General features: G+C 42.6%; 1 protein-coding gene across 1 annotated transcript in view; it reads right to left on the minus strand.

Moving 5' to 3' along the window:
• Positions 1–16227, minus strand: part of samd4a (sterile alpha motif domain containing 4A) — a 218707-nt gene that overhangs the window by 72223 nt on the left and 130257 nt on the right. The window contains 2 exon segments of the mRNA XM_034163535.1: positions 12736–13326; positions 15921–16066. Coding sequence (XP_034019426.1) covers positions 12736–13326; positions 15921–16066 — 737 coding nt within the window.

Here is a 16227-nt window from a genome sequence, read left to right on the forward strand (position 1 = left end):
AATCAGGATCTTGAAAACCGACTTTCAAAAGCAAGGGGGCTTTCGTCAGACTCTCGACTCCTGTACATTGCTGCATTCATCTTTCCCTCAATCCTGACTAGTCTCCCAGCTCCTGCCACTGAAACTTAAGCCTGGGTCCCACTGAATAATGAAGGATGAATAATGAGCCACGCAGCATGTTTTCTTTGCTACGTGAGAGTTTCTTCAACTATCGTGGGAGTTTCGTGGCTCTGAGTGGCTCTTAGAGGCATTATCTTCAGTCAAGGAGGCTCCTCTCTGAGCGTGGCAGTAATTTCAAGAAGTTCAAAATTTAGCAACAACAGCACGGTGCAGTTTGTGTACCAGTTACTGCGACGGCTTAGAGACATTTGTGTGGTGCTTACGAGTCTGCTAAAAGCCCATTATCCATGCGCCTGGCAGCTACGCAGGACCTGAGAGGCTATTTTTGGAACGGCTGCTCTCTTGCGCACACAATTCCACCTGCTCTGTGCGCTGGACTCTATATAAAATAATTATTTTGTAGCAGATTAATTATTTTCTGCCAAACCTTGGAAGCTGAAAACACCTCTAATCACTTCTGGAATCACAGAGGATTGTTTCATCTGGACGCTTTTTTCACCTCTCTTTCCTGCTCCATGTGGATTTTGAACAGCTTAAGGTAATTATTTTTAATGTTTTTTTATAGCTTGATAAAACAGTTCCTAGCTGTAAAAGTATGTCTGTTGTATGTAAAAGTATGATGATTTAATATCTTGCTAATGGATCACCGCTGCGTGTGTGCACTGAGGCAGTGACTCATTATGCTTCAAACGAGCATTTAGGCAGAACGCCAGCTCACTAAAGAGTGATTTTTCAGTCGATTTTGGAAGAACACAAAGTTAAAATTTGGGTGACTGCGTGAAAATGGAAGTGTGTTTAAAGCCACGGAAGAAATGACTCCAGTGAAGCCGCTAAAAGCAGCGCAGAAGATATATATATATATATATATATATATATATATATATATATATTTTTTTTTTTTTTTTTTTTTTTTTTTCGCACGTCTTTCATTAAAAAAATCTCCTTTAACAGTGGAATATCCGGATAAAATGCTGAAACCGACTTCTTCTGAAACTTCTCTGTTCTCTCACAACGTCCTGGATCAATAGAGCCTGAAATGTGGAGGTTTTCAGCTTGAACAGGCTGACGACGGCGGCTGAGAGCGCTGAGCGATGTCTCGCACCGTGGGAAGTCCTTAAAGCGACAGTATCACCTCAATCTCTCATCAGCCGTTAAAATTTTCACTGAAAACCAGCTTAATTTTTCGAACCGTGTCCACTTCGATGTGTCTCACAGGTTTAGAAAAAATTTTGATCAAACAAAGCGCCAGTCTCTCAGCAACTTCTCAGACAAAGGAATTCCGACGAGGGGCTGGACGACTCCTCCCAAAAAAAATAAAAGAATTTTATTTTATTTATTTTATTTTGGAAAAAAATAAAAAGGACCTATACTTTATTGACAGCCCTCGTATAGTGGGATCACAGTTTGTGTGTTTAAAGCCGCAGAACAAATAAAGCCAGCGAGCTGCAGAGCCAGCGAAGAGCACAGAGGTGGCTCTCCAGGAACCCGTGGTACGGTTCTAGCTGGTCTGGTGCATTACAGGTGGACAGCAGCCTGGCACACAGTGCACAACCGCGGGACTGTGCCTGACCATTAAAAAAAAAAAAAAAAAAGGGGCATCTTTAAATGCTGCTGTGATTTGAAAACCCACAAAGGGACCAGGTGTGGGAGGGCTGGAGGTGTGGACCAAACCCATGCCTAAACGTGCACCAACATGGCGTTATCATGGCACTACGTGGCTAGTGTGGCTGATGTGAACCATTCGAGGCTCTAATGACTGTTCGGTCGTGGCTCACTAGAGGCTGCTACGTGGCACATGCGGGGTACAGAGAGGCAGGTAGAGGCACCTTCATAGCGGATAAGTGATAGATGAAAACGTGGGTCATTCTTCGAATAATTGCTGACACACCCATGCATGGCTCATTATTCATCCTTCATTATTTGGTGGGACCCAGGCTTTATCCCCACAGCATGATACTGCCACCAACATGCTTCACTGTACACATGGTGCCTGGTTTCCTCCAAACTTGACGCCAAAGAGTTCAATCTTTGTCTCATCAGGCCAGATAATTTTGTTTCTCATGTTCTGAGAGTCCTTCAGGTGCCTTGTGGCAAACTCCAGTTGGGCTGCCATGTGCCTTTTACTAAGGAGTGGCTTCCGTCTGGCCACTCTACCATACAGGCCTGATTATTGCAGAGATGGTTGTCCTTTTGGAAGATTCTCCTCTCTCCACAGAGGAATGCTGGACCTCTGACAGATTGACCATCAGGTTCTTAGTCACCTCCCTGACTAAAGCCCTTCTCCCCTGATCGCTCAGTTTAGACGGGCAGCCAGCTCTAAGAAGAGTCCTGGTGGATTCCAACTTTTTCCATGTATGATGGATGGAGTACTCATTGCGACCTTCAAAGCAGCAGTAGTGTTCCTGTACCCTTCACCAGATTTGTGCCTTAAGACAAACCTGCCTCAGGGGTCTACAGACAATTCCTCTGACATGCACAGTCAACTATGGAACCTTATATGTAGACAGGCGTGTGCCTTTCCAAATCATGTCCCATCATCTGAATTTACCCCAGGTGGACTCCAATTAAGCTGTAGAAACATAAGAATGTTCAGTGGAAACAGAATGCACCTGAGCTCAATTTTGGGCTTGGGCTTATGTACATGTGATTTCTTAGTTTTTTATTTTTATTAGTAAATTTGAAGAAATCTTAAAAAATAATCATTTGCATTGTCAATAAGATCAGTAAATGGAATAGTTCTGACTATGCTGAATGCTTGGTTTGCAAAGTAAAGGTCAAACAATGTCAACATCCATCGGATTCTATGACATGTGACATATGTTACCCTATAACGTGATAACTAAGCATGACACATGGTGCAAACTATTCCCTTTTAAATCCCTATAAACTCAAGCAATAATTTGCATTTTTTTTTTTTTACCAAAATTTGAGCAACTTTAACTTTTGACCTGTGTATGAACTGAAATTGACCTTTGTCACAATTTTTGCCGTTTTTACCCCATAACATTCAGTCAGATAGTCCAAATTATACCTTTTTGAAATCTTTATTTTCAGACAAATAATGTGGTATAGGTTTCAATATGATTGGAGCATCTTTTCATTTTGACCCCTGTGTAATTCTTCAGTTGATCCCTACATGGCTCCTATTTAAAATTCAAGTGGCCAATTGTTTTTTTCAAAACAGTAATGTCTATGGAGTATTTTTCTTGAATATGGTGCTTGTATCACCATTTGCAGGATTCCATTGTAAATATTCTGTTATCTGCTGCACTATTGGGCGGCCAGCAAGACAAATACATTTCACTCTCTGCCCCATGTGTGGCGTGCGCACAGCACACACGACCCACATGCCACACAAGTAGTAACACCGGGCATATATATTTATATTGGGGATATCGCGCAGCATTGTAAAAGGGATTATACACACCAGCCCTTCCCCTACCAATAATATGGTGCATATTTGTTTTTGTTGGGTTTTTTTTTTTTGTTTTGTTTTGTTTTTTTAAGTGTAGATGCGACCAGATGTGAGTGGTGTCCATGGTGGTGATGTCTGGTGGAGCGCCGCACTATAAAGCGGCAGACCCAAAGGCATTTTCACTCTTCTCTTTGAGCACCTTGGACAGTGCGGAAAAGTGCGATAAAGTGGCGCAGGTGTGTTTTGCTGTGTGCACTGATGTGGAATGATGGTCAGGATGTTAACAACACAGGCAGCTGCAGTTTGATTTCTAATCAATTATGGCAGCACATTGGATTAGTGGTCAGCACTGTTGCCTTACAGCAAAAAGGTCATGGGTTCGATTCCCTCCTGTGGCCTTTCTGTGTGGAGTTTGCATGTTCTCCCCCTGTTTGCGTGGATTTCCTCCAGGTGCTCTGGTTTCCTCCCACATTTAAAGACTTTATCACTGTCCAGGTCTCCCTTGCAAAAGAGGTCTCGATCTCAATGGGACCAACCTGGTTAAATAAATGTTAAATTAAAAATTAAATGTGATCATCCCCAGTAATCTGATGCACATTTTTTGTTGTTGTTGTTTAAAGAGAGGAGATGTGACCAGCTGAAAGGTGCTGTTCACAGTGCTGAAAGAGAAGAGCGACAACGCCCACTGTGGGTCTGTGCTTCATTATCGCGTTGCACTCTAACACACCACACATAGAGGTGGAACGTGAGATGTACTTCTGTCATGTTGTGCTGTGATCCCTCGCTGTTTACAGTCCACGCCTTTTACCATTTGTACACGCCTGAAAAATATTTAGTTGGTGTTTTCTCTTCATGACGACTCACTGGAGCAGTACACTTGGATGTTTTCCATGAATGAATGGAATGTTGCCTTTTAAGTGCCAGAATTGTTTATCATGACATCACAGTGCCCTCGAAATGCTGCTGAAAAAGCTCTGGCTTCCCCCTCCCCCCAAACATACCGTCACAACAGCCGCTATCGGCAGATGATAGAAGCTGAGGAGAGGTACGAAGTGATACTGGGTTTGCTGAGATGCTAGTCACATGCACTCCTCACTCAGTGGACATGCATGGATCATGTGGGTCAGATATACAATTGGCACAGGCTGACAGTACAAAATTACCCACGCCTTCGTGCACAACAGCCATGCAGCCAGTACGTGACAACTACAGGGCCAGTACTCTTTCAAAAACTTTCCATCAGATATCTACGGCACGCCTTCGGGCTGCCGCTCATTGCAACCCATACGTACGAGGTCTGTGAGAAAAGTATCGTACCTTTTTATTTTTTTCAAAAACTATATGGATTTGATTCATATGTTTTTACGTCAGCCAAGCTTGAACGTTCGTGTGCATGCATGAGTTTTTCCACGCCTGTCGGTTGCATCATTCGCCTGTGAGCACACCTTGTGGGAGGAGTGGTCCAGCCCCCTCATCAGATTTTCATTGTCAGGAAATGGCGGAATGATTTGGGCTTTTTTTCCATCAGAATTTTTTCAGAAACTGTTAGAGACAAGCAGCTGGAAACCATTCGAAAAATTTATCTGGCTTTCGGTGAAAATTTTACGGGCTTCACAGAGAATAAGGACTGTTACTACAGGTTTAAGGACGCCCCACAATGGAGAGGCAGAAAATACCACATCATTTCTAAACGGATCGCTGTGTGGAGCTGGGACCGTCGTGAGCAATTTCTCTGGTTATCACAAGAGCTGGACATCAGCCATTTTCTGGCAGATTTCACTTTTAACAAGAGATTTTGTCATGGAAAGCCGCGCAGAGGCTTCGCGCGTCAGGACCGATTCGCTGATCGAGCAAGACAAAGAAACACCTCCATTTCGTAGTGTTAGAGGACAAGTTGGGACATGCCCAGCTCTCCTTTGTCTCGCTCGATCAGCGAATTGGTCCTGATGCGCAACGCCTCCGAGCGGATTTCCATGACAAAATCTCTTGTTAAAAGTGAAATATCCGGGGATTGGGCAGGCAACTCTAAAACATTAATTTTGTTGGTTTGGAACCAAGATTTTGCTCGTTTACTAGTGTGCTTGGGGTCATTGTCTTGTTGAAACACCCATTTCAAGGGCATGACCTCTTCAGCATAAGGCAACATGACCTCTTCAAGTATTTTGACATATCCAAACTGATCCATGATACCTGGTATGCGATATATAGGCCCAACACCATAGTAGGAGACAGATGCCCATATCATGATGCTTGCACCACCATGCTTCACTGTCTTCACTGTGAACTGTGGCTTGAATTCAGAGTTTGGGGGGTCGTCTCACAAACTGTCTGCAGCCCTTGGACCCAAAAAGAACAATTTTATTCTCATCAGTCAACAAAATATTCCTAAAATATAACCTCTTCTGCACGTCTTTTATTTAACAGAGGGACTTTGCGGGGATTCTTGCAAATAAATTAGCTTCACACAGGCGTCTTCTAACTGTCACAGCACTTACAGGTAACTCCAGACTGTCTTTGATCATCCTGGAGCTGATCAATGGGTGAGCCTTTGCCATTCTGGTTATTCTTCTATCAATTTTGATGGTTGTTTTCTGTTTTGTTCGACGAGTCTTTTTTTTTGTCCATTTTAAAGAATTGGAGATCATTGTAGATGAACAGCCTATAATTTTTTGCACCTGCATATACGTTTTCCCCTCTCCAATCAACTTTTTAATCAAACTATGCTGTTCTTCTGAATAATGTCTTGAACATCCCATTTTCCTCAGGTTTTCAAAGAGAAAAGCATGTTCAACAGGTGCTGGCTTCATCCTTAAATAGGGGACACCTGATTCACACCTGTTTGTTCCACAAAACTGAATGCCACACTACTATTATTGTGAACACCCCCTTTTCTACTTTTTTTTTTTTTTTTTTTTTTTACTAATAGCCCAATTTCATAGCCTAAAGCCCAGGTTACACATAGAGAGTTTTGTCGGCGGGTAGTACACTCAACAAAAATATAAACGCATCACTTTTGGTTTTGCTCCCATTTTGTATGAGATGAACTCAAAGATCTAAAACTTTTTCCACATACACAATATCACCATTTCCCTCAAATATTGTTCACAAACCAGTCTAAATCTGTGATAGTGAGCACTTCTCCTTTTCTGAGATAATCCATCCCACCTCACAGGTGTGCCATACCAAGATGCTGATTAGTAGGGATGGGTATTGATAAGGTATTATTCTCTGAAACGCCTTTGGAGACGGCTTATGGTAGAGAAATGAACATTCAATACACGAGCAACAGCTCTGGTTGACATTCCTGCTGTCAGCATGCCAAGTGCATGCTCCCTCAAATCTTGCGACATCTGTGGCATTGTGCTGTGTGATAAAACTACACCTTTCAGAGTGGCCTTTTATTGTGGGCAGTCTAAGGCACACCTGTGCACTAATCATGGTGTCTAATCAGCATCTTGATATGGCACACCTGTGAGGTGGGATGGATTATCTCAGCAAAGGAGAAGTGCTCACTATCACAGATTTAGACTGGTTTGTGAACAATATTTGAGGGAAGTGGTGATATTGTGTATGTGGAAAAAGTTTTAAATCTTTGAGTTCATCTCATACAAAATGGGAGCAAAACCAAAAGTGTTGCGTTTATATTTTTGTTGAGTGTACGTAGACCGAAGTTCACGGTAGTTCCGGCTGTTTTCGCGGTGGAAAGGGGCGGAGCATTGCGCCGGCGTTTTGACCGCCGTACTAGCTGCAAATACGCGGATAAAACGCCGCTAAATCCGCCAAATAAAGCGGCGTTTTGACGCCGTAGCATCCGGCACACGTCAGGCAACGGGGGTTAATACCCAGTTCTATCCTTTACAATCGCAGGTTAAGATGCGCGTGAGAATGGCGGTGTTCTGCTGCCGCCGAAAATGCCCTGTGTACCGCTGGATTTATCCAGGCAAATCCTGCGTTACTCCAGGAACTTTTACATATAGGCACCGCCCCCAGAGTATAATAGGCTGAAGCAGCTGTCACTGCAGGAGGAGGGAGCTCATCTCTCAGCCTTTTCTTTTCTCTCCTTTTTCCCCCTCAACGTGTTGCTCTTCTCCACCACAGGGCTACCCTCTGCTTCTGAACTAGACCTCTTGGTAAGTCCTTACTGCTGCCAATTTTCTTTTAGGAGGCATACTGGAGCTTCTCTGCAAAAATATCTGGAGCTGGCTGCGAGTGAGAGGCCTGCATGCAGCACGCTAGCGTTTTTATACTGACCGCCGCCTATCGGCCGTTTGGAACACCATTAACTGGGAGGTGGCGTTTAGAACAGAGTACTGTCCACTAGCGCTGCTGTTTTGTCTGCCTCTGTCGCCGGTTAAGACGCCTTTGAGGATGCCGATGTGGGCTCTATTGCCGTTTTACACGCCGTTGGTTAGGGATAAAACACCTGCGGCACTACAGGAAGGGGCAGGATGACACAGCGATTAAAAAGTATCAAACGCCGTTGTTCGCGTTGTCTCCGTCGTCACGCGAATTCTCTGGGAGCGCTCCCAGAATTATTCGACATGTTGAATAATTTTTTCGACGATTCCTGGTAAAGCCGGAACTAAGCCACGCCCCCTAGTGCCGGCGTTGACAACGGCGTTTGATCCTTAAGATGGCCAAAAACTCTTCCGGGACGCTTCCAGGAGCTCTTACCGTCTACGTGTAAACGGGGCTTTAAGAGTGTGCATATCATGAATGCTTGGTCTTGTTGGATTTGTGAGAATCTACTGGTACCTTGTTTCCCATGTAACAATAAGAAATATACTCAAAACCTGGATTAATCTTTTTAGTCACATAGCACTACTATTATTCTAAACACTACTGTATGTATGCACCACACGCGTGGGGAATTGTGACGCAGGCTTTAGCTGAACACCCATAAGCTCTGATCCTTCAGTCGGCACAGCATTCATTAAAGGATTACATTGGGAAACCTTTGTCAAGTATTAGAATAGTTGCAATCACAAATGCCAAAAAAGAAGCCTTACGTTAACACTGTCCAGAAGCTGAGTTGACCTCTCTGGGCTTCGACGCCATCTGCGTCATTTCAACCTTTTCTGATTTAAGGTTGAACATAAATAATGAATAGAGTTGAATTATTCAGTCCAAACTGAAAGAACCCAGCTATTAATTTGGACCAAAATAAATCATTTGCGATATTTGTGAATTCTGGAACACAGGATCTAATTTAAGCTGACTTGTATGTTTTACATCTTAACATTTAAAAGTTACATGATTGTAGCCAATATATATAACAAAAAACAGTGTTTCAGGGATTCACACTGGTAACAATACAAAAACCTGACACTATTAAAAACTGTTTTGGGCTCTTTGCTATCATAAAATACTCTCTGCATCATTAGATTAAAGTTACTGTATGCATGTATGTAAGTCATTCTAAGATATTGTACTAATAATAAAGATGCCAATTAAAGGAGACCTGCATTGAAAAAAATGCAGTCAGATTTTTTGAACAACAAATGACTTACATTTACACATGAGATCCTTCTGAATGTAGTAAAGTAAATCTGCAAGCCCAGATCTGTCATTCAACGGAGAAATCATTTGAAAATGACAAATTTACAGCTAACATTTAGCCCTCCGCAAATTGTCCCTCTCATCACGGATGCTGCCGAGACGTCACGGACAAGACCCTCTCCCAGCATGCATTGCACCAATTGCACCTTTTTCTTGTCTTATACGGAAGGATCTACTTTTTTAAAAAGTTCATATTGTCTTGCGGTACATTTGGTGAGTACACATTTGTTTTATTTGTGCTTGAAAATTATTTTGGGGGACTTTTTCATACGCCCGTTTCATTGAGTGGTGTCGCAATGAAAATCTACTGTCTTTCGCCTCCGGTACCATCGCGGGATATGGAGGCGAGACCCGCAAAGAATACCAGTCATTAAAAATATATAAACCTCTCTCAGCGTCCATGGAGCTCTGGGGCTCCGATTGCCGAGACGTGCGGTGCTGTGGATTTTGCCGCAAGAAGTCTGTCCTTGCAGCAACAGGTGTACCGGCCGCTTCACATTAAAACAGCGAGCGTAATCTCAGGACTTGTGCCAAGTGTGCTGCAGCTCCATTCAGTAGACAGAGAGGTGATGCCGGTGTTGTGCGCTGAATCTGGCACAACACCGTCTGCAAAGCAGACACGGGCGGTGTGAGTGGCCCGCATCGGCAGTTAACGAGCTTGTTAACGAGCCCGCAGACTTAATAAGCGCAGCGGAGGCAGAGAGCGGGAGAGGAAGAACAGCGCCCGCTGTCTATGTCGTTGCTGATCTGAGCACACAGATCTGTATCTCACATTCATTGCAGCTTACTTTTGGATGTTGAAACCAGGACATGTATAAGTAACATTACTAACAGATAAAATCAATTTCAACGCGGGATTGGACTGAAGGCGGGAACGCGTCGTCTTGTCCCTGACGTCATGGAAATGATACGGCTGTACAAACTGTTTTCACAGAGGGCTAAATTTTAGCTTCAAATTTGTCATTTTTAAATGAAGATTTCTCCGCTGAATTACAAATTTGGGCTTACAGATTTACTTTACTGCATTCTCAAGGGTCTTATAAATACATATCAGCTATTTCTTTCTGAAATCTGACCACATTTATTTCAATGCAGGTCTACTTTAACAACAACTTAATGAGTCATCAAAAAAAAAAAAAAAAAAGAAATGTCTGTGGTCCTGAATGAGAACAAGGTGTCCAGTGTTTTACAGAATATTTTAAAATACTTCAATGCCTGATTAAATTGCAACATAAACTGTATCAGTGCATAAAAATTGTCTTTTCCAAACTCATAAAAATTACAAAAAAGAGAAAAGGAGAAAACTGATCTGGGTTTATAACTTTTGCAAATAGATGAGGATGTCTTGATGAGGAAGTCATGTTTCTACAGCAATGTTCAGTATATGAAAAGCAAAATGAAGTCATATTTTAGAATTACAGAGTATGAAAAATATCAGCACAATTTGGTTATTCTGACATACGAGGTCTGTTAGAAAAGTATCCTACATTTTTTTCAAAAACCATATGGATTTGAACCCTCGTGCGCATGCGTGAGTTTTTCCATGCCTGTCGGTTGCTTCATTCGCCTGTGAGCAGGCTTTGAGTGAGGTGTGGTCTACCCCTCTTGTCTATTTTTTATTGCGAATAAATGTCTGAACGATTTGGATCTTTGCTGCATCAATTTTTTTCCAGAAACTGTAAGACCTCCAGGTGGACACCGTTCCAAAAATTAATATGGCTTTCAGGGACGATTTTATGGGGATTAAACAGATTAAGGAGTGATCCAGACGGTTTAAAGACCGCCCACAATTGCTGAGAGCGCAGCAATGGACAGGCTGACACCCCGCACAAACAACCAGATCATTTCCAACGTGAAAGCTTTGTTGATCCAGGACCTCGTCTGACTTTCACAAAAAGGCAGAAGATGTGGACATCAGCACTTTTTCCGGCACATTCCACCGTTACAGGAGGTTTTTTTTCATGGAAAAAGAAGCCGAGGGACGCGCCATGGAGCCGTTCATTATGCGGGACAAAACAACCTCGGTCTTGGTCTCACAGGACGGCTTAAAGGTGGATTTCAGACGGATTCCGGTTGCTTTCCAGTCGTGTGAATATCCGATTATGATTATGCATGCGCTGGACATGCCAGAACATGTCCCATGAGGCTTCATCATGGCGTTTCTTTGCGCCGAGCGGCTGCACCACGACGCGTGGAATTCCTCCACCTTTGTTCCTCTTTCCATGACAAAAACTCCTGTAACAGTGAAATGGGCCGTTCATTTTTAAACTGAACACTGTCTTGATCCGGTATGTCCTCTGACTAGCACAGGAATTGTGAAAAGACATGGACATCTGCACTTTTCCAGCACATTAAGACAGATGTGCGGAGGAGTTCAGCGCGTCGTGGTGCAGCCGCTCGGCGCAAAGAAACGCCATGATGAAGCCTCACGGGAGCATTTTATTGATGGCATTTTGAATGCACAGAGATACCGTGACGAGATCCTGAGGCCCATTGTTGTGCCATACATCGATGAACATCACCTCATGTTGCAGCAGGATGATGTACGGCCCCATGTTGCAAGGATCTGTACACAATTCTTGGAAGCTGAAAATGTCCCAGTTCTTGCATGGCCGGCATACTCACCAGACATGTCACCCATTGAGCATGTTTGGGATGCTCTGGACCGGCGTATACGACAGCGTGTACCAGTTCCTGCCAATATCCAGCAACTTCGCACAGCCATTGAAGAGGAGTGGACCAACATTCCACAGGCCACAACTGACAACCTGATCAACTCTATGTGAAGGAGATGTGTTGCACTGCATGAGGCAAATGGTGGTCACACCAGATACTGACTGGTATCCCCCCCAATAAAACAAAACTGCACCTTTCAGAGTGGCCTTTTATTGTGGACAGTCTAAGGCACACCTGTGCACTAATCATGGTGTCTAATCAGCATCTTGATATGGCACACCTGTGAGGTGGGATGGATTATCTCAGCAAAGGAGAAGTGCTCACTATCACAGATTTAGACTGGTTTGTGAACAATATTTGAGGGAAATGGTGATATTGTGTATGTGGAAAAAGTTTTAGATCTTTGAGTTCATCTCATACAAAATGGGAGCAAAACCAAAAGTGTTGTGCTTATATTTTTGTTGAGTGTATTTCATTCACAGGCTTTGCATAATTGTGCTTGTTTGAAAATAAAAAAATCACTGTGCACGTCTGTAGTCAACATCAACCAACAACTCATCCTGTAGCATCTTTTCTAATCAAAACAAACTATAAAGCATGCAGACTTCACATTTGGTTCAGAATATTTGGTCTACTGGTGTGATGTGCATTCTCGCCACAACTATACCATGGTCCACTTGCAACCAGACCAAGTCCCACCTTTACAAAAGAACCTTGGTGCACTTGTTTGGTATGTACCAGAGTTCAAATCTTTGTTCACACCTTCCGAACCAAAGCAAAATATCTGACTAAACACACCACAGTCTGAAAGAAATGGACCAAACAGGGTAGGTGTAAAAACAATATTAATACGAGAAGAGGTTTTGAGCTTGACCGAGTAAAAGTAGAGCATGGTTCTCAAGGAGATGGTTTAGGAAGCACAGATCTAGACTAATTAAGACTCACACAAAAGAGAGTTCACTTACTAGTATTACTGCCTCCACCAGTTCCAACTGTGTTGATTGTTGCTGGTACAGAGGATGATGGGTAGAGAAGTAGGTGCCCATTCTCACAGCCCTGCTGCTGCCATCCGCCGCTTAGTCCTGCATCCCGGGAACTCTGCCACCCATTAAGGCGATCCTCTGAGCCATAGCGTTGGTGAAGATGCAAAGGGTAGAGGTTTCCAGATGATGAGTTGATAGTAGAGGAAGAAGAACTTGAAGAGGTGAGCGTGGAAGGAGGTGTGGATTGGTGGTGGGCGTGATGTGGCCCAGCAGGAGGCGGTCTTTCCAGTGAATCTCCCTGGGCAGCAGCCCTCTCCTCCAAGTGGTTGAGCCACAGCGCCAGGGCAGCACGGTCCTCAAAGGAAGTAGCGGGATGAATGAGAGCGTAGGACAGAAGCTGGCGAGACTCCTCCAGGTGATGGCCATGCTCAATGGTGTGGGCTAGGATGCGTGGCAGCAGGCGCATGTACTCCCCCTTGGCTTCTACATTACCAGGTTTGAGCAGAGGGAGATGAGTGAGGACGAGAGATATGACACGTTCCTTTGGTTCACCTTGCCATTGGCTGATCACCGCTGCAGGAGATAAAAAGAAACAAAACATGTTAATTAGTCCACCATTTCCCATGATGCAAAGCTAAATGTCAAAATGTTATGAAAAGTCTGACTTTTGATCATTCTCAAGATTGAACAACATTTTTTATTTCCAAGGTCTCAGCTGTGGACACTTTTTCTTGAAGATACATCATGCAATAAAAAAAATGCGTTTTTGGACAACTGAACACAAGATATGCAAGACGTCAATTCCTTGGTGAAAGCCAAATTCCATAAAAGATCCACAAAAGACACTGTTTGGCCTACAGAGTCTTAAAGTGACCATAAAGTGCACCAATGCAGAATTCTATCTTGAGAAAATGCGATGTGACCTCATTTACCAAGTTGACATGGAGCATATCAAATCAAAAGTACATAATTTAAGATTTCAGCAACACAAACCTGTTTTGATCAGGAGAAAATCTGCAACAATTGTTATCTGATTTAGGAACTGAAATGATAAAGTTAAAGAGATGGTTTGATATTAACAAATTATCATTAAATTTGTGAAAAACTAATGTTATTTGTAAACTGTAAGTTACAAATACAGTTAAATATACAAGGGGTAAACATAGAACGTGTCAAAGAAATAAGTTTTTAGGTGTCATTATTGATGAAAGAATTAATTGTAAAGCTCATATTCAACATGGTCAAAAGAAGGTATCAAAAAGTATTGCCGTATTAAATAAAACAAAGCATGTTCTTGATTGCAGAGAACTACATACTTTGTATTGTTCATTGGTTGCACCCTACCTGACTTACTGTGCTGAATTTTGGGGCAACAATTATAAAAACTACAGTGCAACCATTATTCGTTCTACAAAAAAGACCATTAAGAACAATTCATAATGCAGTTTATCGAGACCACACCAACCCATTGTTCCTTAAATCTCAAATATTAAAACTTTACAATATGATTTTGTTCAAGACTTCAATTAATCTACAAAGTGAAAAATAAACAAGTGCCCTTTTGAATTCAATTTTTTTTTTACTGAGAGAGAGAGGGAAAATATAATTTCCAAGGCTTGTATCATATTAAAATTGCTGGCGCTCGGACGACCAAGAAAGGTTTCTGTGTCTCCATGTGTGGCCCTAGAATATGGAATAACCTGACGGAGGAACGATGTCCAAATATAAATCAGTTTAAAAATCAATATAAAGACATGATGTTTTCAAGATATGTATCTGCTGAAGAAGGATGAGTTTTGTGTACTGCCAATTGTAAATGTAAATATGTAAATGTAAATTTGTTTGGTAGCGTTCGGATTGTGTCCTTTAAGTGGAAGAGTTTGAAGTGGTTGAAAATGGGAGTGGGAATGGGGGGGTAACTTCCCCCTACACTCCTTTTGGACTATAGTTTTATTTTTGGTTAAAAGGGTAGGCATTAATAAGCTTTGCTTCTGCCTATACCCTTTCAGGCACAGGGATGCATTGTAATTCATTTTCTTTCTTTTTGTAAGTTTGTTGTTTTGGACTGTGTGCTGAATAAATTCATTCAATCACACTACACAACATCTAAGATGGTTGAAAATGTGGTTATAAGTGGTTTAAGCAGGGCGGAAACTGCCCTGCTTAAAGTGTTTAGTGACATGATGTCTGCGGATTCTGAGAAATGCACTGTCCTTGTTCTGTTAGCGCTTTCGGCGGCCTTTGACACGGTTGATCATAACAGCTTATTCACAAGATTGCAGTACTTAGTTGGAATGTCAGGACCTGTCCTAGCGTGGTTCTCTTCCTATTTATTGGGCAGGAGTTTCTGTGTCTCGGCTAATCAGATCCTGTCTGACTCTGCTGATCTGTTGTGCGGAGTACTCCAAGGATCAGTTTTGGGCTTTATGTCCTTTCCTTAGGACAGCTAATTCAGGGATTTGATGATGTCTCTTATTTATTTGCTGATGACATCCAGCTGTACTGCTCTTTTAATGTCTCTGAGATTCACAAACTGACTTCTTTAACTAATTGCCTCGTGCAGATAAAACAATGGCTTGGGGCCAACTCTTTGCAGCTAAATTTAGCAAAAACTGAAGTGCTTGTCATTGTCCCCGATGAGGCAATCCCAGGAATCACTCAGCATCTAAGTGACCTGAGCTTGTTTGTTAAATCGAGTCTTATAAACCTCCGTGTCGTCTTTGACAAAGAAATGTCACTTGAGCATCACTCGAAACAGCTGACAAGGAATTCTTTCAATCAGTTGCGAAAAATATCGAAACTTAGAAGTAGTGTTGAATGATGATCTTGAGTTGATTATCCACGCCTTTGTTTCCTTGCGTTTAGACTACTGTAACAGCTTATTTTCTTGCCTAAACCAAAAGAAGCCATCTCGCTTGCAGCAGGTTCAGAATTCTGCAGCTAGGCTGCTAACTCAGACTAAGAGGAGTAGCTAGCCATATTACTCCATTTTTAAAAGCCCTGCACTGGCTCCCTGTGCGATATTGTTTTAACTTTAAAATCCTCGTGCTGACTTTCAGAGCTCTGCATGGTCAGGCTCCCCCTTATATTAGAGACTTGTTGTGTCCCTACACTCCCTCTCGGAGCCTGAGGTCATTCGACCTGAATCTCCTCATGGTCCCTCGTACCCGTTTCAAGACCAGAGGAGATCGCTCTTTCCAGGCCATCGTGCCAAGGCTCTGGAATGATCTCCCACTCTCTATTTGCACACTTGCTTCTGTTGATGCATTCAAGAGTAGGCTCAAGACGCACTTGTTTCTCCATGCATTTTAATCTACAGTGGAGGGAGCTGTTTATGACCATTATATTTGCTTTTTTGCAGTGATTATGTGCTTTTATGTATTTTATTTTTAACTACCTTTTGTGCAGCACTTTGTGGCTCTCTCTGCCTGTGAAAAGTGCTATATAAATAAAATTTACTTACTTATAATGGAC

The sequence above is a fragment of the Thalassophryne amazonica genome, chromosome 2 (genome assembly GCF_902500255.1).
Source record: "Thalassophryne amazonica chromosome 2, fThaAma1.1, whole genome shotgun sequence".
Classification (NCBI taxonomy): Eukaryota; Metazoa; Chordata; class Actinopteri; order Batrachoidiformes; family Batrachoididae; genus Thalassophryne; species Thalassophryne amazonica.